General features: G+C 35.7%; 1 protein-coding gene across 3 annotated transcripts in view; it reads right to left on the bottom strand.

Annotated features, from left to right (window-relative positions):
• Positions 1-25,353, bottom strand: part of PBX3 (PBX homeobox 3) — a 192,731-nt gene that overhangs the window by 27,235 nt on the left and 140,143 nt on the right. For all 3 annotated transcript variants that reach the window (XM_033123639.1, XM_033123642.1, XM_033123641.1), the window contains exons 3-5: positions 21,081-21,322; positions 10,101-10,291; positions 4,094-4,229 (exon numbers count right to left, since the gene is read on the bottom strand). In XM_033123639.1, coding sequence (XP_032979530.1) covers positions 4,094-4,229; positions 10,101-10,291; positions 21,081-21,322 — 569 coding nt within the window. The remainder of the gene's footprint in view (positions 1-4,093; positions 4,230-10,100; positions 10,292-21,080; positions 21,323-25,353) is intronic.

The raw sequence follows: 25,353 nt of genomic DNA, 5'->3' as shown, positions 1-25,353 counted from the left end.
ATAAAAATGATATCATACTACAGATATTCTGCAATTTGCATTTTTCATTCAATGTTATGTTTCTGGATTAACTCAAACAGATGTACGTAGCTGTAGATCATTCTTTTTTCATTGCTGTGTAGTAATCCATTGTGGGATTATGACACAGATTTATTCATTTCCCCAGTCAATGGACAATTGGCTTATTTCAAGATTTTTGCCATTTCAAACACCATTTCTATGAATGCCCTTACACATGTCTCCTGATACACATATATAAGAGGTTTTCTAGGGAAATTTCACCTAGAAGTGAAATTATGAATCAAATGGTATGTATATGTTCAAATTTATAAAATAATGCCAAAAGTTTTCCAGTTTACATTCCTACCAACGATATTTAAGGGTTTCTGCTGTTGTATTCTTGCCAACAATGTGCAGACTTGTAATGGTCAACGTTAGGATTTTTTGCCAACCCAGCAAATGTAAAATGTTATTTCATTGCTGTTGTTAAACCACATTTTCCTGATTACTAACAATAAGAAACTTTTCACATAACTGACCATTTATATTTCTTCTTCTATGAAATCCTTGTGTCTTTTGTCTGTTTTTCAAATAGGTTGTTTTTTTCTTATTAAGTTACGAGTTCTTTATGTATTTTGGATTTTAATCCTCTTGTTTATATACTTACAAACATCTTGCAGTTCATGGACTAACTTCACATTTTAAAAAAGATTTTATTTGAAATAGTATCAAACTTGCAAAATTAAAATATTATAAAGAACATCTATGTATGTCCTTTACCCAGATTCACCTGTTACCATTTGGCCCATCTGTTTTATGATTTGTGTGCACACACACGTCATTCTGTGTGTGTTTATATCCATAAATGTACACATATACATATATAAATACATACACACAAATTTTTTCTGAACTACTTGAGAGTAAGTTATATATATCATGGCCCTTTACCCCTACGTAAGTCAGTGTGTATTTCCTAAGACTCTAGAGACATTCTCTTACATAACACAATTCTCTTATATAGCACAATTATAAATTACAATTTACTTTAGTAAATTTAACCCATTAATACCCTTTATGGCATTTTCCCCCCTCCAGTACAGGATCCAGTCTCAGGTCAGGTATTGCATTTGCCTGTCATGTCTCTGTAGCATCTTTTTATCTGGGACAGTTCAATGGCCTTTCTTTGACATTTTTAAGAATACTGTTCCCTCCCCCTTTTTCCCTAATAGAACATTCCTCATTTTGGGGCTTCTCTGATGTTTTCTAGTGATTAGATTCAGGTTATATTCTTGGTTGAAATACTACACACAATGTCCATCTGCCCCTCTTTGGTGATGCTGACTCCAATCACCGGGTCAAGGTTTTTGCTCCATTTCTCCACTCTTCGTTTTTGTTTCTTTCATCCCTTACAAATAATAAAGGACCATGTTGTTCATCAAAATTTCCCCCAGATTTAGTTTTTATTGATGCTTCTTGCCTGATTCAATCTTTACTAAAATAGTTGTACTGTGTTGATGTTTCTTTCAGTCTTTACTAAGTACTTTGGAAAATGTTCTACTACTGAAATTATCAGTCCTTTACTTTGTTGCTTACACATTTTATGTCCTTTTAAAGAACTTCTTTCCTACCTTCAAAGTACTAAAGATATTTCCTTACATTTTCTTCTGAAAGTTCCCTACTTATTTTAATCATTAAGTATTTAAGCAGTATTTTAAGTATCTTAATCAAGAGAGAATAAATCAGTTTCACACACTCTAAATCTGGCAAAAATATGTTGCAACAGTTGCTTGTTTTCAGTGGGTTTCAATTTTTTTAGGTTAGTTTTACATATGAACAATTTCTTGATTCTAAATTTAATTGTATTTTAGTAGGATGTATATTTTGAACAACGTTAAAAAAACCAAAACCAATGTTTTTTTCTCTTTAGAAAGTAGTCAATCTGTCAGGTCTAGAACATTCTCTGCTTTCACTTCTAAACAATTTACACAAAAGGGAACTAATTAGAAGGCTAGCAACTGATGACTTTAATAATTAAAATGATAATACCATTGTTTCCACTTGAAAAATGTGGGGTAGGGGAGTTACTGAGGAGAAATTAACTTTTCTAGGCAGGAAAAAGGTAAAAATGGGATGAAATTGCCAGAATTTAAACTGATGCTTAAATTAATCACCGAAGTTCTGCATTTGGAAGGCTGACCTGGGAGAAATAAGGTCAGAATGTCTGCTTTTTAGACAGAATAATATACCCATATCTACGTTATTTCTACCTCTCAAGCAATTACTAAAACAATTTCAAAACGTAGCAAAGCTATTTTTCAATAGAAAACAAGAGAAATGACTACAGAAATTAATTATTTTAAAAAAAATTATTGGTAAATGGTTCCTAGCCTAGGTTAGAAGTAGAGCAAAACCTCCCTAGTTTAAAACAGAAGGAAACTTTTCTCTCACTTATTACACAAGAAATACATTAAGCAAATCTTATATTACACACAAAATGCTACAACTAGTGAAAAACCAGGATTATATCAGGTTTTGAGAAATGTATATAATCTGTGTTATTCTCCAATGGTGAATATGTTAAAGAAGTAAAAAAGAAAAGGAGTGGAAATGTGAAAACCCCCTATTTTAAATTGGACCTGCAAACATTGGAACTCTAAATAAGAGAGTTACTGAGAGAGCCAGAAAACCAGACTTGGCATCATCAGCTGGTGTTCAGCAGGAGCCCAATCCTTTCACTGATGTTCAGAGAAATGCCATATCAGAAAACATCCACTTGATGTAAATATACTTTTAATTTCATCTTCCCTGCCTGATCTAGCATATTGTACTGTTTCTTAGTATTTCAAGTGGCAATGAATACTACATAACTCAGATAGTAATGTTTTATAATATACGTGTCTTTAGAAGCTGGTAACCCAAATCAATTATATTCCATTTCAAACTGAGGGGAAAAAAACCAAACAAGATACATCATAATTTCATAGGAGAGTGACAACAACTATTAAATAAAATCTTAATTATAAATCTGTTTTCCTTTAGAGGATCTATGGAAACTAATACCGAAACAGGAGCTGGATAACAATTTAAACCCACACCTTATTCCCTTAAATAACAATGATTTAAAATATTGATATGAAACTTTCAATGGAATGTAAAGTGGATCTTAGTATGTTGGACTTTAGATAAATAGCATTAAATGTTTATATAGAAACTACTTTAAAATTCTGTGTCATGTGACCAACCTCTAGGGAACATTGGAATTTCTGCTAAGGGCCAGCTTTTCCTAAAGTTCCACTGCAAGACTTAGTTGGTAACCATCACATTTGCATGCTATGAAGAAATGATATTCAAATGACAATCTATAAACAACAATATTCATATTAAATAAAATGGCATTTTAGAGCCAATGTCAATAGGATATAGTTAATTTTTAAGGAGGTACAGTTCTAAATACCAGTCTATCTGTCTAATAAAACTAAATGTATTTTTGTTAGTAGCTGACAGCTACCTTTAGGGACACAATTTATTACAAATAGATGTTTAAAATAAAATACAAACAAATAGTGACAGGAAGGAACTTAATTCTTCTGTTTAATGGATAAAAAGAAAGCAAAGAAATCCTTGGGACCCAAATATAATAGCATGATTATTAGGAAATGACGTGGTGAATTCCTCGAAGCTTCACCAAAGAGTTATATTAAATTTCCTATTGGCAACAAATAAATTGGTTTCTCACTGTTGGAGGCTTAGGTCAGTCATCTAAATTGGGGAAAGCAGGACTCCATGCCATTTACTAAGGGGTCACTTAAGTGTAAACTGTGTCTCTTCCCACGGCATGTTTATGTTCTCTCTATAGAAGATTTACACTTCTATATGGTGGCGGGTGACTATCTCGATTCGTTGTCACTTAGGACTTTAAAAAAATTACCTAAGCTAGAAAGCTTGCACAAAAATGTGGAAATATCTGTATTTTTGTTATATAATCTTTGATGATGGGACATTGGGGATAATGTGTAATGAGAATGCTCTGAGGAAGGAACAGGTTCCTATGTTACTCAGGAAACAAGAGACCCACTGAGTCCTCACTCACCTGTGACACTGTGATGCTGCATTTCTTGGCCAGCTCCTCTTTGGCTTCTTCACTGGGGTAGGGGTTGCTGAGGTGTGAGTAAAAATATTCATTCAAAATTTCTGTGGCCTGTTTACTGAAGTTACGCCTTTTTCGTCTATGACAAAAATCAAAAAGAAAATTGTTGTTATGACCAGCATTAACCAAAGAAGGATCTATTACTCAGGATCGAAGCAAAAAAGGAGATTTCTATTTTGAAATTCTTAGGCTCTAACTAATCACTATGATATTGTAAATTATGTTCTTGGCATCCTCGAAAGCACCATCTAAAACATTTTAAGATGTAGAATCACAAAGAAAAACACTAGAATGTGAAGCACAATTAACTTCATTCATTAATTTATCCAAGGAATATTTACTGAGAATCTAATGTGTTCTAGATACTCAATAAAGACCCATTTGTAACAAAACAGATAAGATCTACCAGAGAGTTTACAAGAAATTAGAGGGTTAAGGGGAAAAGTAGAAAGTTAGGGGGAAAAAAGACATTAGGCAAGTGTCACAGAAATAAATAACTATAAATTGTGGTGACCATATTAAGTATCGTGAGAGAAAAGCATAAGGTGTAATGAAAGTGTAAGAGAGGAAAACCTAACATAGATTTTGGAGTCAGGAAAGGTTTCCTTGAAAGAGTGACATTTAATCTGAGACCTGGAGAATGTGTAGGAATTAGTCAGAGTAGACGGAAATAATGAATGGAGGAAATGGTCCTGAAACAGAAAAGAGGTTGGACAGTCCAAAGGGCTAAAAGAAGCTAGAGCACAGTAAAAATCAGAGAATGTATGAGATGAGTCTGGAAGGCTGGGCAGGGGCCAGATTATATCAGCTTAGTGGGTCCCATAAGAATTTCTGGATTTTATTTTACCAATAGGAAGCTATTACAGATTTTAAGTTTTATGTTTTTAAAAGATTGTTCTGACTGCTGAGAATAATGGGAGGAGGACATGAAAGGAAATATAGAGATATTTAAGGAGACAACTGCAATGGTCAAATTGAGAGATGATGGTAACTTAGCATAGGGTGAGAGTAATGGAAATAAAAAGATTCAAGATCTATTTGAAAGGTAAAAGCAATAGGATTTGGTGATGAATTGGATGGAGGGGCGTGGATGGAGAAGACAGAGAAGGAAGGTAAGAAAAAAATGCATCAAGGATTTCTGGATTTTTCTACTTAAGCAACTGCCTGGACTGAGGTATGATTTGTTCACAAGGGAAAGAATAAGGGTGGAGTTTTTTGTTGTTGTTTTACCGGGAAAGGGTTAGCAGAGTGTCAGAAGATCAAGTATTTATTAACAACTTATTTCAAATCACAATGTCACTTACATTTGGGTTTTATTACTAAGATTTTAGAATTGCAGCCTAAAAGCGCATTTGTCAGACTTCACTTCAAATTAGATTCTCCAGTAAATGGAAAATACTTTCCCCAAATAATTTTCTGAATACTTTCTTCCAAATAATCTTAATGATCTTCTCAATTGTGATATCCTACACTCAGAGAAGACAGTCAGTAGGCAGTTGTAAATGTGTACACCCTATGAGATCATTCTAGTTAAAATGATGTCACTAATTCGGCAGGTTAAGTATGTGATCTACATCTTAACATTCAGGGAGAGTCAAGGGAGCAAGAAATCTAGGTCTGAACAAAACATCTCAGGTCATCAGAACTGAAATTTCTTAAATTTAATAAATTTTTGGAAGGTTAAACCATCGTTTCCTAAGGGATGAAGAAGTGATTCACGATCTATTTGGAGATTAAAATAACAGGAGTTGATGACGAATTGGATGGGGAGATGGTGAGGGAAAACAGAGAAGAGAAGGAAGAGGAATACATCAAGAAAAGTAATTAGCATTTTTGCAGGAGTCATGCCTTGCTTGAAATGGAAAACAAACCCCTGACCTGAGGGTACTCAGCAGAGGCACACTCTGAGAGTAGGTAGTTTAGCAAGTCAAGCGGAAAAGGTCTAGAATAGATACTGAAACTATCAAACCTACAGATAATTGCCTGGGCCACAGATAATGTTGGTTGAGATTACACAATAATGACCTGCTCATGAAAATCTAGGTTTCTGGCTTTTTATGAAAAACTGGAAGATCAGCCACAGCAGGCCCACATTCTCCTCAGGTAAGCTAAAGCTCCTCAGGTACGCACCCGCCTGCTCTAACCCTCACAGCCCCTCAGCCAGCTGCTCTTCTCAGTTCCATGATATGTAAGCATGTGGGTTTGTGGCTGTCAGTCTAAGACAAGCAGCAGGACTGGGGATACACTGGAGTGGACAACACAGGGCATTTCTCTGGAAAATGAGGATTTATGAAAGGAGGAATGAGCATATCTGGGAGAACAAAGATACATTTGGCTCACTTATCAATTTTGCCTACACATGGTTTTAGCAAACATCGAAAAACCTCAGAGAACAAATTTATGGGCAGAACAGGACACTTCACCCCTGCCTTTCTGGCTGTGTCCAAACCATAGAACTTCTACTAGAAGAGCGGAGGGACTTACGCAAGTTTATTTTTAATTGTTTTGTACTGGACAGGCCTCAGCTTGTCCAATTACCATGAAAATTTGAGTATGGCCTTCCAAAAAGTGAGAGTGAGCAAGGAAACCATGTATCTGAACGAGCACGTTTGCCTAGAGCAGAAGAACCTTGCCTTCTAAGTGCAGAGGGCTTGCTAAGTAAGAGGCACGATGAGAAGAGAGAGAACCAAAGCTCAGTGTCTGCGTTCACTCGAAGGTGTAAGAGACAACTCGGTCTTATACTTGATTTATTTCTTAGAAAAACATTCTGTAGAAGACACCCATTAAGCACTTCCCCCATCTTTCATTTCCTCCAGGGTTCACCACCCTCTAAGCGGGTATGCCTCAGGCCAGTGTGCAGCGGGGCATCACACCCAGGGCTGTGTGTCACAGCACGTCACTACCAGCAGTCTGTGTGCTCCAAGCTCTGCCACCTTCTCATTCGCGCTCTGCTCACTTTGGCTTGTTAACATACTTACTCTTCTCGGAAGAAAAAGAAATGATTTAGGTGTATACATTATGAATGCCGTTATGTAAAAAAAAGCACATATGTTGACAAGAATGGGAAAGTATCAGCAGAAAAAAGGTTCACAACTGTGTCAGGAAGGATTCCTTTCTGTTGGAAGTACTTTTAAATATCTTTGTTATATACTTTTTATTACAGCGCTCAAAGTTGACAGACAAAAATGTTTTCTGATGCTGCCTCTCTAACTCTTTGATTTTAGCTGTTAAAAGTATGAAGTGGAAATAGTCACTCATCTGGTTAGTCAATAAATAGCATTTTGCAGCCTATTATATGTAAGATGCTTGCTGGAATCGTGGGGATTGTCAACGTGTAAGACCTCGCTGTTGCTTTCAGTGACTCAACTTACCGAGAGAAGAAATGTTCGTGAAAAGCTACAAGAAAGGCAGTTTGCATAAAGTTTGGTCTAGACAATCGTATAAGCTTAGTATCAATGTTGAAGTGAAGGCAAGGAAGGACCAGTCAGTGGAGTGATTCAAGTGGGCTTCCTAGAAGGGGAACATTTAGGCTGGGCCTGGAAGGATGAGTGAGGTCTCCCTAGATAATAAACATGTGCGGTGGTTACGTTCCAGGCTCCGTGCTAGATACCCTCACAGATGACAACTGGTGACCAACTTGGGGGAAGGATTGGGAAACAGGGTTTGTGTGGAAGGAGGAGGGGTTGGGGGGATCCTGGAGGGGGGAGGGGTGGGTGTGGTGATAGAACAGGTGGTTAGGCTGAGGAAAAGAAAGGATTCTAGTCAAAGGAAACAGATAAGACCAAGAAGTATTTCATTTTGGATTAAACACAGGACAGAACAATTTAGTGATATAGTAACAACACTAAAAATGTTCCAATTTTTATCTAATAATTTTATTTCTCAGAATTAATCCTTAGGATATGCTACAAATAAAAAAGTTCAATGCATAAAGGTTTTCACTGAAACACTAGTTTCAATGAAAATCTGTCTAAAATAGTACCTTAGCTCCATCATTTTCTCTCTCCTTACCTTGCTTTATTATTCTTCATAGCACTTATCATCCTATTATACTTTATTACAGTATTAAACAGAATACTATAGCATATTTGTTTACTTGTTTATTGTCTGCTCTTCCAAGTAGAATGTAAGCTCAACTGGGGCAAATATGTCAACCTATCTTGTTTACCTTATATCATCTCATCACAAATAAACATTTGTAGAAGGAAGGAAGGAAGGGAGGGAGGAAAGGAAGGAGAGAGAGATTGAGAGAGAGAGAGAGAGAGAGAAGGGAGGGAGGGAAGGAAGGATGGAGGGGCTATAATGGAATTTAAAAGGTACAACTTAAATGCTTAGAAATGAAGGAATGGCTAAGTAAATTATTTATCATATATCCATTTGGTAAACTTCAACCATTAAAATATTTAAAATTAGAGCTTATATATGGAAAATTTTTATATACTCATAGCAATTTTTTTTAAAAAAAGAAAACCAAATTATGCACATTGTATCATCACAAGAACATTTTTAAAAAGCCTCCAAAACCTGAAGAAAATAAACTAAAACATTTACAGTGATTTTTTTCTTTAGGTAGTAAAAATGTGCTTGTCTTTCATCCCTCATCCTTCTATTCCATATATTTTCCAAATTTTCCACAGTGATCTTGTATTTTTTAAATAGAAAAAAATAAAATAAAACTTTAGAAAATCTTAACAGCAGAAAAGTAATGCAGGCAGGAACAGGTCATACAAGACCTTAAATGCCAGGTTAAGTAGTGTGTGAAATTTATCCAGCATTGAAAAGCTACTGTGGATTTGTTAGCAAAACAGGGCATCAGAGTGTAGCTACAGAAACAGAAAAGGAATATAGAGGATGGGCGGGAGGGGAGTGAGACTGGAGACGGGGAGATTAGTAGAAGGGTCCTGTGTGAGTTCAGGTACAGAAGGATGGACGTGAACTGAACAGTGCAAGTAACAATGGAAAGAAAGAGATAATATGAGAAATGTGGAAAATAAAGCACTGGTGAGTTCTAGTGACTGATTTATTATGGAAGAAGAAGGAACCAAAGGTGATACGGGTTTTGCTTAACTAGGAGAGTGTAGTATAATTAAGTGGCATATGTTTCCTTATCTGGCTCTAAGAAGAGCTCTGGCACGAAGATGGTTTTACACACCTTGTTTTCCAGTTGAGAAGCTAACTTAGTTATTTTCTTTAATACTGTAAAATTTGGATGATAATTATCACCTCTGTCGGATTCCAAGGGAGAAAAAGCCAAACAATATAGAAACACCTCTCCAAAGCTGAAGATGGATCACAAGCTGTAGCAGTGCCCACGGGGCATCCCTGCAGTGGCAGCATATATCTGGTAGCAACTTGACAGTTCTTCTCTTCTGTCACCCAGTAGGTCAAACACACCATAACACCATATACAACTTATTACCTAACTCCTGGGAACCTGGTGAAAGCTTCAGATAAAAGGGAAAAATTTTCATCCTTACAGGAGAAACTGATAAGCTTTCTTACTTGATTTGGAAAAATGGAGTTTGGGGTTTTGTGGTGACCACTTTCAACTAAAATACCACTTCCTTCTTAGGAGTAGCAGTCTCTCCACATATTTTCTTATAATGTACACAAGTAATGTAACATCAAGGAAGTCTTAGAAAATAAACCTTTGTTAAAACAACGTTACAGACTGAAAGTTAGCCTTAAAACTACTCTTTAGCATCAGATTTGAAAGGCTCCATATTCCTACACCATTTGTAGCTGCACTGATCCTATCCACTTCCTGAGTCACCAAATTGGCAGCTAAGAGCACCACCACTCCCAGACAAAAAGAGGCTCCCGCCCATTGTAGGAGAGCTCTTACAGCCAAATTAATGAAGAGTCTAAAACCAACTGGTCATTGTTACAGAAAATAATATCCAAGGAATGAAAAGAAAAAAGAAAGCAATAAATTCGAGGCCTCACATACCTGGCATCAAGGAACCTTGATCTCAGAATCATAACTGCTTCACACGTGCTTTGTTTGAGCTGCATTTGAATGGAACTAAATTTTCGATGGATGATGCCCACCATTCTTTCAATCTCTTTTGGGGAAATGGGCCGTGTTCTACTCTGCTCTCGGAGAAGGTTCATCACATGCGTAGTGAATTCATTACATGCCTGTAAGGGGGGAAAAAATCACTCCTTAGGAATCTGGTATTTTACATCATCACACTCAGACATTAATTCATCTGAATTTCCACCTCATTTGCAATTGCCAGTGGCATTATGCAGTGGGTAGGGGAAAATGAAAACTAAGACACTTGTGAAATGGCAGTGGTTCCAAAACTATGAATGGCTGGCCAGACATGCAAAGGAAACATAGCACTCAACTGCCCTTCTCACCCACCGTCCCAGTTCCAAAATGAGGTTTGCCCATTGGAGGATGCTCTCTACCAACTACTATATATAAATATATGTTAATTGTTAATACTAAGCACCTTCTAATTTCTCTGGGGATTTACATTTATTTAACACATGTTTACTGAAGGACTATGGAGTTCAAACTCTTCCAAGTGCTATTAAGGCACACAAAATGAGCAAGACGTGGACCCGGCTTTCAGTGTGATAAAATATATAAAAAAACGAATTCTCAAACAAGGTAGTCTGTGCAAAGTATCACAGGAAGATAATGGTGCTTCCTAAGTTCCAAGGAGGGAGTGTTCTCATCTGGAAGCAGAGATCACGTCAGGCTGGATGGTGGAAGTGGCATTTGGGCTTTAAAGAATGGGGAGGATTTTTGAAAGGTGGATAAAGATGGAAATCAGGAGGAATTCCAGGCACAAGAAAAACTCTGGAAATAACGGTATGTAGCAAGTTCAGAGGGATTGAGAGAACACGTAGAGAAGAGGGGATTCAGGTTTGCATTAGCATGTACAGGACCTTGGATGCCAAGCATGGCAGTGTCCCAGTATAATTTAGCTGTGGTCTAGGCCCTGGCAGTGGGCACGAGCCATCCCTGGAAGATGGCTAGGGCAGCTCGCCTCTTCAGGGAGGGGAAAATCCTTATCAGATTCAGGTCTCAAACTTTTAAGTTAACAAGCCTTAGCCTGTCTCTTTCAGTTCACCTATATTCTTTTACATCTACAAAGCCACGTTAACTGGCCCTACACTGAAATCCAGCACTGCCTTGGTAAATAAAGCACCAAGTCTAGACTCTTGAATAGAAAGAACATCTTCTGGCATTTTTGTTTAAAAAAGCAAGGCAAGAGATTCTGCGTCTTACTGCACGTATGCCCTGGTAGGGCGAGCAGACAGAACAATCATTGATCACGGCAAGACACATTTTGAAACTATAATAACGTCCACTTCCCTACAGATATCCTGAACATCGCTCACACCCAGCATGATGGTTTTTCTAACTGCTTATTAGAGAACTAACCTTTCAAATACATTGGGTGCTTCACTTACTCTAAGCTTTTATGGATCTTTTGTATAAATATTTCTAAGGTAAGGTAAAATTAGTCTTGCTTACCAGTTTTAAGTCTTAAGAAATTTAAAATTCCTTGCGAGTAGTGACACTAGGTATACTTATGGGATTCTTCAGAGTACAGAACTGTGCAATACACACAGTAGGCATCCAATAAACTACTGATTGGTGGAGTTTTATATTACAATTCAAAAGTAATGTTTTTAATAGCCTTAAATACATTACTGCTGAACTACATATAAGTGAAGAATTCTTAACCTGGAGTCCATGGATAGCTTTAGAATTTCAGTGACTTCATGAAATCCTATACAAGGTGTGTGCACATGTGTATTTCCTGAAGGGACAATCTGTTTTTGTTTGTTCTCTTTGCAGATTCTTAGCCAGTCTGTAACTAAATAAGGCTGAGAATTATTGTCCTAGGTTATGACACACACATAAAAAAAACATTAAGGAACTTCGCAACTCTAAAACCAGTTCTTTCCATCTTTAAGGAAACCAAAATAAAAGTAAATTTAAGATTTTCCCTGTTATATTGTCATTTTAAACTATCTTATGCCGAGCTAAAAAGAAAATATGTGTCAAGAAATATATGTATAGTTTTTCTTGCACTTTCCCTAAAGAGATGTTCATATAATTTCAAAATTATGTAATTTGACAAACCCTAGCCCTCAGTATTCTCATCAGTTAAACAAAGAAAATTAAACTAGAACTCTTTCCCCAAATTGGGATCAGCAAGTTCTATACTTCCATAGCTAGTTCAAGAAAATGTTAACACATGGTCCAATAATACAGTATATTTGGGTAATGCTGTACTAACCAAAATTTTTAAAGACATTTTTATTTTTGCAGGACTCCTCAGTACTTCTAATATGTCAATAAGAAATCTTCAAAGGGGAATGGTGTATCCAACTTTTCCCAGATAAATTTGGTCACAAAACCTCTTTTCTCTAGAGTAGTGCTGTCCAAAAGAAATATATTGAGAGCCACATATGAGAATTTTAATATCTCTAGTAGCCACATGAAAAACAAAAAGAATCAGGTGAAATCATAACAGTATATTTTATTTAACCCAATAGATGAAAAATATTAACATCTCAACACATAATCAATATTTAAAAAAAACAAAACAACTGCGAATGTGGTCTGTTACGTTCTTTTTTTCATACACTTTGAAATCCAGTATGTATTTTACACTTACAGCACATCTCAGTTCAGACTAACCAGATTTCAAATAGCTTCATTTGACTGGTGCAGCGTATCGGACAGCACAGCTCTACAGCCATCTTGCAGACCAAAGAGCTAAGAAAAACTCTGGGTAACAGTATACTAAGTCATCTTTGATGTTTCTTTTTTTTTCTTCACTGCCACACATTTATACAAACACACACAAAAAGACAGTTCACTTAGGTGTATCCTTAATGAAGCAAGAGAAACTATCTATTCATTTTATTACATCTCAACACTAAGTCTTTAATATTCTGTGTGACAAACAGGAAGCTTACAGAAAAGTACTTCTCTGCATGCTGATGGATGGTTGTCTCGAGAAAAAGCACTTGTTTGATTGTTTAAGTTGTGGGTGAAGCTGCTTTTGTCATGGATGCAACACTATTTTTATTTGAAAGCAAAATAGACAAATTATGATTATTTGGACTTGGGCATTTGGCAGATGTTTTCTCAGAAATGAACCAAGTGAGCCTGTCACGTCAAGGAAAACAGCTGATAGTAGTTGTACCAATGACGAAATTGAATTTTCACGTGAAAATTATAATTTAGAAAACTTGCATCCACCACTGTGGGCTTGACAGTTTCCCAGTAGACATTCTGATTACTTTGGTGTTGATATTATTAAATATGGTATTTTTGATATTATACAATGAAATGTGTCAACACCGGAAGAAGATATACATAACTCAGTGAACCAATATTTTCCAAATATCAATGCATGAGGTTACAAAAACATGCATAGGTAGAGGATCCATTTAAAGTGCAAACTAGATCAATGGATTTTAAAGGAACAGAATATAAAGAGCCAATTGATATGGTTTCAGACTCCACCTTTAAGAAACTACAACTTGTCAAGTTTTAGTGCAATATCAAAGAGAATATCCACAGTTATATGAAAGGCTATTAATATACTCCTCCCTTTTCCAATGACATATTTGTGTGAGGCCGGATGTTCTTCATATATTTTAACCACATGACAACAGACTGACTGCAGAAGTACATGTGAGAATCCAGGTGACTTTTATTAAGCCCAACATTAGAGAGTTTTGCAAAAATGTAAAAACAATGCCATTCTTCTCACAGAATTTTGAGTTTTGGGGGAAATACAGGTTTTAAAAATGGTATTTAGGATAACACAATGGTTTATTATTATTTTTAAATTAATATTTTAAATTTTTCTCAGTTTTAATTTCTAGTACAATAGATTCACCAAATGAAAGCTTTTAAGGGGTCTCCAATGATTTTTAGGAGGCTAAATCCTAAGACCAAAAAGTTTGACAACTGCTGTACTAAGGTATGAAAGCATTTCTGATTTGCACATATAACATTGCTAATTCCTACAAACCTAGCTCATACATTATGGTACATATCTAGGGTGTGGCGTATGTCTTGATAAATAATGCAAGACTCCCGTGTGAATGATACCTGAGATGTTAGCTCTCTTAGTATTTCTCTGGCTATATTTTAATCTCTCCAGAATGAATGTTTGCCTATGGTTTCTAAGAAGCAGCTAAAGGCTTATTTGGAAAAAAAGAAAAAAAGATGAAGGAAAAAACCCAACAGGTTATAAAAGCAAAAAGTTTCTGCATCTAAAAACTCATAATTTTCTAAAACATTTGCTGAATATCTCACAACTTATTAAGTGAAGTCATCTATGAATGCAAATGCTGATTAGCAATTTGGCAATAGCCCAACATTCACAGAATTCACATAGCTTTTCTTTAAACCAGTAGTTCATACATGATTAATTAGAACATCTCATTTATGTAGTGTGCACTTTAGCTCATTACTCTAAGTAAAATTCGTTAAGTATTTACATTTAGATAATTAAAATCTGGGTACACCCTTAAGAAAGATGCATACACTTTAGGCAAAGTGATTTTTTCCTTTCTACCACGGAAAGTAAATTACAGCCTCATTTACAGCGTCATCTGCACCAGTTTCAGAGCACAGCAGAACCGCCTCATCTCCTATTCCTTAAAAGGTATACAGTTTTTAAATACATAAATGCAGTACGAACGATCAAATGACTGCAGAGTTGTTTTGAAGGGCCACCCAACCACATATCAGCACCGGTGCCCTTTATAATGTGGGATGCTCACTTCACACATTTATCATATTCTCCATCTTACCTCCAAGACTACGTTATTAAAATAGACATTGGAGAAATTTTTCATTGCCTTATTAGTTTTCCAAGTGAAACGGTCAGTTAATAATTTTCTGGTCAATGTCCACAATGCAAATGTAAAACCACCTTGGTTAATTGGAGTATTTGGGGAATGAGAGTTTTGATTCCTTGAATTTTCTGATTTAGAATAATAGCAGAAACCTCTTTTTCTTTTAAGCCAACTGCTGAAAACTATCTAGGATGCATTTTTTGGTTTGTATTTTAAAACATACATTGCAATAGCATACTTAAGTGAACATAAAACATGGAAGGCTTCATCTGATAAATATAGTTTCAATCAATTCTTTTTTTTTTTAGCTTAAAAGATAAAGGTCATTTACTGGCTCGCATAACTGAACAGTTCAGAGATGGGGCTAACTTCAGGTGGGGGCTTGATATAGGCTCCAGCAACGTGCCCAGGACCCCACTTCTCTCTGCTGGTTTCTCATCCTCCTCAGCACTGGTTTTCTCTCAGGCATGCTCTCCCTCACAGTGGCAAGATGGCTGCCAGGAGCTCCTGAGGCTACATTCTCCCTTTTTTTGCATATTTCCTCCCAAAGAAGGGAGCTTTTCTTTGTAATATGAGCCTTTCTCCTTACTATTTGTTAAAAATCCAAACCAATAATTGAGGATTGGAAATACTTGGATTTTTGATAATGTTTTTAATGATATCTGTGGGCTAGTGAAACCGTCTCCTCGATATCCATACCTATTTGGTTTACACTCTAAAGTTTTCGGGGGTCTGTTTGTTTTGTGGTAGTGCATTTTTCAGTTGTAAATTCAAGATTCAACCCCTTTACTGCCTGTAAGTTCAGATCACTGAATTTAAAAATGTAAAATCAGACAGCAAAACTCCCTTTAGAGGAAGTTTTTAAATGGTTCAGTGATCAGAGCTAAAAACTGACTTGGTCTTTCGTAATTATCTAGAGAAGCTGATTGTAGACAACAGATCATAATACCTCCTATTCCAAAATCTACTTTTCAAAGGAAGAATAAATCTCTATTAAAAGTTGATGCCTCCTAAATTTGTATACATCAATTTTCTAGATGTCTGTATATATAACCTTACAAGTAACTCTAGCCCAATATTATACATTCTGTATTTATGGAATGTTTATTATTAAATCAACAAATTCTTCTTGTTTTAGGATAAAAGTCAACATTCAAAAATTCTTTCTAAGCCAACTACAATGAGACCAATATGCTTAAGGAACTGCCACAAAGATGAAATATCTATTGTACTTCAACACTTTCTTATCTAATTACATGGTTTAGGGACCTATCTCATGAGGGTTTTGTAAAGTTTGTATTATATAATACATGTTACGTTCTTTGCATCGAGTCTGGAACATAATTAATACTTAATAAATGGCAGTTATTATTGACTATGAAAATGGCAATTTAATGAAATTCATATTTTTTGTGTGTTATTCTGCAAGCAAGTCCCTACTCTGATTAAGTAATATAGTTCTGCCTTCCCACTGCCTGAATAATACAAACACTGCTTCCAAAGAAGTTGAAAAAAAGAGTATTCAAATACAAAACAATTTATTTTATTAATCATGTTTGGGGTCAAAGATACATTTGGTACATAAAACCAATAAAGTAGAAACTTGGAGCGGAAAAAAAGGGGGAACACTTAAACACTCCTTCTAGCCAAGGAAAAGACCTGGCATGAAAGCTGACAAAAAGTAAAATCCTTCCCTTGGAGCAACTAGTGACAAAGCCTCGCTTGGGAAAATGAAATACAAAGTTTACATCAGGTAGTACCCCTTTGTCTTTCCTTCATAACTATTAAAAAGAAATAGCAAAATGGGATTAGGAGTTTGCAGGCTAACCAATCTCTAATGTAATGTAATAACCTCAGCATTTGTTTTAACCTGATAAAAATAAAACTGAAATTCCTTTACAAGCAAAGGAGATTTTGCCAGCAATGTAAGCATTGTTGAGATCCTCAAAAAGCCCCAGGCCTTTCCTTTATGATGATTTAGGGTTTAGGTTCCACACTCATCCTCCATTCCCTCAATAATCCCCTGCAATCTGTAAGTCCTTTAGTAGCTAAATGATACCTGATTGAGCACATTCAGTGTACATGCTTGGCTCCAGTGCTTTACCTGAGTTGAGGTGAATTCAAACAACATTTGTGAACTCAGAAAGCAGGTTCCCAGATGCTTGGGGAGGGTTGGGACCCTTACAACACTTTCGCCTTCAGCAAAAATGTATTTCAATATAATTATAGTAGATAGCTTTCAATATGTCATCTCTATTATAGCAGCTATAAATTATGAAGTGAATTGCCTGTGTACAAGCATTTCTTCTGGTACAAGCAAAGTGGGAGAGCTGCAGAGGGCATGATATATCTTTTCCTTTTTAACCGAGAAAAAATGTCTAAGTCAAATTTCATTTGCAAAAACCAGTGTGTCCATTTCCCTTTGGTAAGAGATGAAGGAACCACGAGGGCCTTCAATTCTTAGAAACAGGCTTCCCAGGACACTTGGCTCAAGTTCATTAGGAATCTGCCTATTCTAAGAGTTGGGCCTTTAATCATAAGAGCATATTTGAAAGGTACAGTAAAAATATTTTTCAAAACTTGTAGCTAATCAACAAGAAGACAAAGAAGCAACCAGGTTTTTGTCCTCGCTAAAGAGGGAGGCAATGCACCTAAAAGGAAGTATTACAAGATAGTTGCTGTAAGCTTTGGAAAATTGTATTCCTATTGGGTGTCAGGATCAGCAAGAGAAAAGTAAAATAGTTTTGTTTCCTTTTGGGTGATCACTAACCTTATTCTATATTCTATGCCTAATATTTCAAAAGGGTCTAAAAGTGAATTTAGATGATTATCATCAAAAATCATTTACATCTGAGCCTATCTAGTAGAGACACAGGATCAAAGGACACTATGGAGACAGGAAAAGGCCAGTATTTTGAAGACAGTACCATTCCTAAAACATACACATAAAACCGAGCCTTGAAGCTTGGATTTAATTTTGCTCAAACTGTAGCTCTAGTCAGCTTTGCTTTGTAAATGTGACTGTGTTTACAAGGTACTTTAATTTACTGCAGTGGTGGTGTTTGTTAATTTTATGGCAATCTAAATCTAAACAGGCTTCAGATCCATTTTCATTACAGCTTCATTGCAAAACACAGTAGAGTGAACGGCTCTAAGATTCCAGTGCAGTTTATTTCTTTTAGTGAAAGATTCAACACAATTTTCTATGAAGCCTCTGCCTTAACATATATGTTCTTCCTATTTACAAATAAGCTTTCTGTCACTCAGAGTGTACATGTTCACTTTTGGGAAAAATATAATTTCTATAAAGTGATTACATTAGTTGTTTCCTCATCTCTACTCTGATCCCATTACAAACACAGTCCAACACGGACAAATCAGAGTAAAACAAAATGCATTTGAATTATTCTCCAATTCGACAGAAGTAGCAGCATAATTCAATGGAAAAGGAAGGCATATTGTCAAAAACTGGTTTCAATGCCTGATTCTGACATTAACTAGATGTGTGACATTGAACAAATACCTTAACCTGAGTCTCATGTTCTCATCTGTAAAATGGAAATTATATATAATACCATCTATTTTAGAAATGCCACCCTTTCATCTCACTTAGTTCTGCTTAGTCCTTTTATATCCCTGAAAGGTCTATCCCAGATAAAGAAAACCCTTGTATCCCAAAGATTTGAGAAGAAAATTAACTATCTTGTGTCAAAAATCACAGAAAAGCTGTAAAAGTCAGCCCCAAAGACAACTCAAGAGAATTAAATGACATTATGTTATTTCTAAAATAATTCAGAACCTACAGACGAAAAATTGTAAACTAAAATTCTGTTGAATAAGCTAACCAGTCATCATACTCCATCTATTTAATTGTCCATAATACTGCATTGATTTCCTTTAGCTTTATTTTTCCTTCTGCGAGTGTTAAACATGAGAATGGAAATATACATTTAAGTGGTTTCTATTAGGCTACTGAATAAATATATCTAAAAACACGATTCATGATTATATATTAAAACTCATTTCCCCATTTGATATTTAATCCAAAAATACAAGATTACACACTATAGATTAATTTATGAAGACCGTGTGTATACGTGTGTATTTTTAAAGCACACACAAAAAAGCAAAACAACAACAAAAAATCCCCAAGCCCTTGAGACATTGACTGATGCCAGCTTCACCCAACTTCCAACAGGGCTCTAGGGAGAAAACAAGGAGACTAGTGAAGAGACATGGCAGGAGATAGGAAGGAACCATCTTAATTCCTCAGCCAAAAGAGTAGGGCCATTTGGCCCAATACTATACATCTTTCATGCAAGGTGACTGGTGGTATTTATTTAGAAAGTATGTATAGATGTATTTAACATAAAGTTATACAATTAGGACTATACTACAAATTAAAGCCACTTTCCACTGTTTATGCTCAGGGCAACCTTTTCAACCATGACTTATTTTGTTTACTCTTAATTATTCATATGTCAAATCAGAAAGCTCTATTTTTTTCATGTACATACACAAGATCATTTTTCTAAAATTCTTATTTGCACATCTTCCAGCAAAAATTATTCCTACAAATAAGACTAGAGATACAGTTTGAGATCCCAGAAAGTCCTATGCAGAAAAAAAGACAGTATCTTATAAGATTCAGTTATAGTGTATTTTAACATAAAGCTACATAAATCTTTCTACCCTCCCTCAAAACACTCACCTCTGGGACAGAATCCAGCATTTGCTTAATACCACCATAGCCAGCATATTAGAGAAGGCAATGAAAAAAATAACATATACAACTGAAACTACAAAGGGAACTTAGAAGAAAAATCAGTATTAAAACTGACAAAGACTCCCACATTACACTGCGGTGTTTGGACTTTAAGAAGTACCTGACTACACAGTGAAGTATTTATGAGTGAAATGGTATGATGCCTAAGATTGCTTTAAAATACTCCACCAAGGGAAAAATAAAGGGGCAGGGGAGGTAGAAAGATAGACAAAATAAGATTGACAAAGTGTTGATAATTATTTATCTGGGTGATGGGTATCTAGGCAGTTCCTTATTTTAGGTTGAGCTCTATAAAACTGCCAACTCACAACTGTTTTTGACCTAAAAACTTGACAATTTCATAGGATTCAACTTAATATTTTCTTTATTTTGAGGTATGTTTAAACATTTCCATAATAATATTTTTTAAATTACCATCCAGTGATATTTCCTCAAAATAAGCAGGTTTTTAGACTTACACCAACAACCAAAATATGTTTAAAATGAATCACGAACATTTTACCTTTTTTCATTGAATCTAAGACTTACTTCTTTTTCCCCACATTTTAATACCTCTGAAGTTCAGATGCATTTTACAATCAATGGCATGTTACAGTTAAATCGGGCAGTGTCAATTTTTTCTTGGTGGTACATAAAACAATGATACAGCTTAAAATCAAAGATATCTTAGATTCAATGAAACTTGGCTAATATAATTGCTGAGAATAGCATTTTTAATCCATACTCTCTTTCTAATCAGGAATTTAGCACAAATGCCGAGTATTCCCTGCCCCAGGTTACCCACAATTATCCTGGGAGTTCTCCTCAGAGAGGCAGGCCAGAACCTGCTTACTTTGTGAAGTCAGCTCCCTTCCCTATCCTTGGGCACAATCCATAAGGAATTCCTAAGAGGATTCTGGAGCCCACCGCATTGGAGGAAGGTCTCACTATGCAGTGCTTCCCTTTAAAAGTTGTTATAGCTTATGAACAAGGCCAGTGCATAAATGTTAATGATACAAAGCTGTGAAGAGCACCAAGTGGTGAGGTTAGAGGGGAAGGATGGCTGCAGGTGTGGTAGTTAAGGGCACGAGAATTGTGAAGAACGAATACAACTAAAACAAGTGGATGGGGTAAAAGGTTTAGCTTCACTTAATTTCATCGATTCAACAATTCATTTGGATTTTTGCATTGACCTTATTTATTTTGCTCTTTGTGTTAACACCTACCCCTCACAGCCCTCAGAATTGGTTAGCGCAGTCTAATAGAAGAGCAACAGAGGGTTTGTGCAGGACTATGAGAGTGGCGGCTGCTGACCTGTTCATATTTCTCCAGTTCTGTGTGATAGATTTGTCTGATCTGGGTCAATTTGGCTCTGTAATCTGAGTGTTCAATAGAGTTATCTGAAGAACCTCCAGAGGCTGCCGCGGCTGCAGCTGCTGCCGCCGATCCCCCACCTTTCTCAGGACCTGAAACCCCTTCTGCCAAAAGCATATTGTCCAGTCTCATTAGCTGGGGATCGGGAGGGTCCTCCTCCTGGGCTCCTCTGATGCTGAGACCTTCAAGGAAAGACAGAGAGACAGAGAGAGAGAGAAGAAGCGAGAAACAGGACAAACAGTGTGAGTATTTTGTTTATTTGAGAAAATCAAACAACATCAGTGTACTACAATTCATGCTCAGAATTTCAATGTTCACACTTTCTCAGTAAGCATAAGTATGAAAATTCTTTTCAAGATAATATTTACATATATTCTAGAATCTCTAAGATCACCCCTTCTTAATTTATCCCAGATTGGATCCTTGGAAAAAGGTAACCCTGGCTTCTTAGAATATTCTGACATCCAGTCTTCCCAGATTTAGGTGATTAAGGCATAAAATGGGAAAGGAGTAAAATTTGGGATTTTGAGAAAGGAAAAATATCACCCAAGGATATAAAACAAATTCATTGAAAGAAAGATTAAGGTTATTCTGTTTCTCTGTATAGTTAGAAGAACAAAATGTAAAATCCCATAGAATAATTAATTCACAAGCTATATACAAAAAATTAAAAAAATAAACAGGATTAGATGGGCTTTTCCATCATGTAATTTCAGGGGGAGAAGAGAAATACATACATTATGAGGTAATTAGCTATACTTCAAAATAAAAAATAAAAAATGTGTGTGTGTGTGTGTGTATGCCTTTGTTAAGCAATTGTCAGCAAACTATAAAACCAGGACACTAAATACAGTATTAAAAATGTACCATCAACATGGCACTATGGTGCTGGGCACCGTAGTCTCAATCTAATTTTGCTTTTAAATAAAGAACTTCCTAAGTGATGCCCAGTCAGCAACCCCATCTGAGTGCTATAGATCACAGCTGACAATTCATAGGTTTAATCAGGTCACATAGGCTTTCTGCCAAGAGGTTTTCAACAACACGGAAGACAAAGTTTTAAAATAATTATTATGATATAAAACGCACTGGAGTCATGACAGCTCAAAATCAGCATTTTCATTAATGTGTAACATAATCTAAAATATCCCAGCCCAATTAACCTCTGTAAATCCACTTAAAAGCAGGTTCCTCACACAGTTACAAGGCATCTTGGGGAAGGAAGTTGGCATCTTGCATGTCTGCATTTGGATTCTGCCTTTTGCGTCTCTGCCTGTTGTTGTTTATCTACAGTGGTACACACTGTGTCTGGTGTAACTTACATGACGGTAACATCTATACGCTGCCAAGTACTCAACTGAGCACCAGCTCTGAGACTTTACATGCTAACCTAAAACTACTATCAATTCTCCTAAGAACAGATTTCATTCCTAGATGTTCTGAATTACACCCACAACAGGAGCGAGTTCTTGTTTTTTTTAACGCAAATTCAAAAGTTTAATTTCCTCTCTCAAAACACTTTAAAGCTGTCAGTTTCATTTAAAAATATACTTCAGAATAATTTCAACTGGGTCATAAAACTAATTTACAATAATTTAAATTATATCTGTTGCCTATTCAGAGATAAGTAAATAAGGTTTGAAAACTATAATATACTAAGACAATAATTTATTTAGGGAACCAAAAGTTAGATGACTCCCTTAAATACTTTAAAGATAAAAGTCAGTATCAGAACATTGTTGATAACTAAAGATAGACAAACATGTATTTGCTATTTCTTCTAGATCTAAAAGAAACAGCAAAAATATCAGTTACACTGGTATTTTAACATCTTTGATTTTCTTTCCTTCTAATTCATTTTATTAGATGTTAAAATCTCCTGGCCTAGACATGCTTATAGTTCCACGTACCAAGTGTTCTGTGCATTTGACATGAAGTGAGGACTCACTGAGCAACCTCTTATCTGGCACTTGGGGCTCTGTTTAATTTTATATTATTCCTTTGGGAGTTCCTTAAGTTTCTCCTTTTTGAACTAAATTTTTGCTTACATTTTTGTGTGTTTGTTGTTTCTTTTTTATATTTACACTGATACTGGTGCTTCTGCTGGAAATGTGTTTTTTATCTACGTTCAAGATTCCTCCAGCTTTCTAGTTTTCCCCTTGCACTTATATTTATTGATCTTTTCCCTTTGTATATTTGGTGAGATCCTTTAATAGTAGATCAACAACCACTGTCAAAATGATTACATTTCCCTGCACACGTGTGGCAAACGAGAAGATGCTCAATGACCAATATACAAGGAAGCAGACAAGGGAGACAGAAGAAGGGAAATTCGTCATGAAGAAATGCAAAAGACACAAACTAGTTAGCCGTCTGTGGCACTTTCATATACACCTGATATACATATATATAAACCAATACCACCTTACCAACAGACAGAAACCCTTAAACTCAATAGAGGAGTGGACAAAAATACAAATAATTTTAAGTATGTATTTTCAGCTGGCATAACATTTTCCCCTTGTGATAAGCAATATCTCTTCTAAAATTGTAAGTCAGTCAACTCTTCAGTAGTTGCCTCAAATACAGAAAAAAAATGTTTTAAATTATGTGCATCAAATCTAATCAGAAAAATAATTTCCTGACAAAAAGTTCACACTCCTGTGGATGAAAAGTACTGGAGCACTTTGCAATTAGGTAATGTTAAGAAGGCTATATTTATCAATACTGAAGTCATTCTCATAACTATACAGTAAATCCTCAATGTTATCAATAGGTTCTGTGATTACAAGCAAAATGACATATAATGAAAACAATTTTACCATAGGATAATTGATATAAACAAGAGTTAAGTTCACAATATTATTCGAGGACTGGCTGTAGTCAGAAAAGTGCATCAATTTTTTTTTCCTCTAATACGCAAAGTCATGATTATGGATCTTTAAATACTAATACCTAGTTTCTAAAATTATGTTTAATTTGAAGATTTCAATTTATTTTCTTATTTATTTCTTATTTTTCTGCAAATTACTATTTTATTCCTCATCCTACCTACCTATTCACTTACTATTATTTAGCTTACTAACCTGCCCAAGTCACACATGGCTTCCAATCATAACACCTCCACCTCTAGGCACCTATAAACATTTTAATGAACCTAAATTTCCAAGGGCCAGAATGAATCGGACTATGTGGTTATCAAAAGATCCAGATATCTTCAAATTGAAACTTGAAAAAAACGTTAATTTAAAAATCGGTCATTCTTGTTTTTAATCCAAGATGTATACTGGGACATTTATACAGATTTATAAAGTTTTACATCTAGGCTTGGGTATCATAGCATTATAAAGTTTTTTTAAAAACCCTATTTGCAATCTACTTATAACCACAACATTCATTTCCGTATCTCTAAGATTTAGACAAATCATACAAACACAGTAAAACATTGTTTAACAATGAACTTGGCTTTGTTATAAGCCCACCGTTTTTGCATATCTTTCAGCAAATCCTAATTAGCTGTCTTTCAACATGCTGTGCACCTGCCCCACAGATAATGGGAGAGAGCATCTGCATAGATGACTGCATTCCGAGGGCAATAAATAAATTACGGGTCAAAATTATTACAAAGCTTTCTCCGAATAAAGGCATACCCTTCACAATACTAAGCTGCAGATGTGAAAAGTACCTAAAGCCCACTCAAATGGTATGATTATGGGGCTGTTGGAGTTTAATAATCTGACTGTAATTCAGGCATTTTCAACAGCTCATTAAGGGTTCATTAATATATAGGCAAGCTTTTGAATTATAAATAAGCAGATTCAAAATCTGCAGTGGCTGAATTGTACAGTAGTAGCCTCTCTAACAGAACCACACTGTAACACAATGAAGGCTTGACCTGAGAGAATGAGGTACAAACACAGGGCACTAACTAAGCTTCATGGCTCCCTTGTTTCATGGACCAAGCCCACTGGACCATAACTAACCTCTGTTCATCCAGGACTGAAGAGTGGTTTCAGACCATGGCTACGTCAAATGTGTTCTACACATGGTCGTGAATTAGGCATAACTAAGATCTAGACCTACAATATTTCCACAATCAGAGAAGACACATAATACATATATTAATGATAAAGTCAGATCACTTTTACTTTGTAAACAGTATCTTATTCGGACCTGCTGTGAAACAAAAAGGTACTTAAGGTGTCTGATTTTT

This window comes from Rhinolophus ferrumequinum, chromosome 12 (assembly GCF_004115265.2).
Source record: "Rhinolophus ferrumequinum isolate MPI-CBG mRhiFer1 chromosome 12, mRhiFer1_v1.p, whole genome shotgun sequence".
NCBI lineage: Eukaryota > Metazoa > Chordata > Mammalia > Chiroptera > Rhinolophidae > Rhinolophus > Rhinolophus ferrumequinum.
The sequence above is the reverse complement of the archived record's forward strand: the minus strand, read 5'-3'. Positions and strand labels throughout refer to the sequence as shown.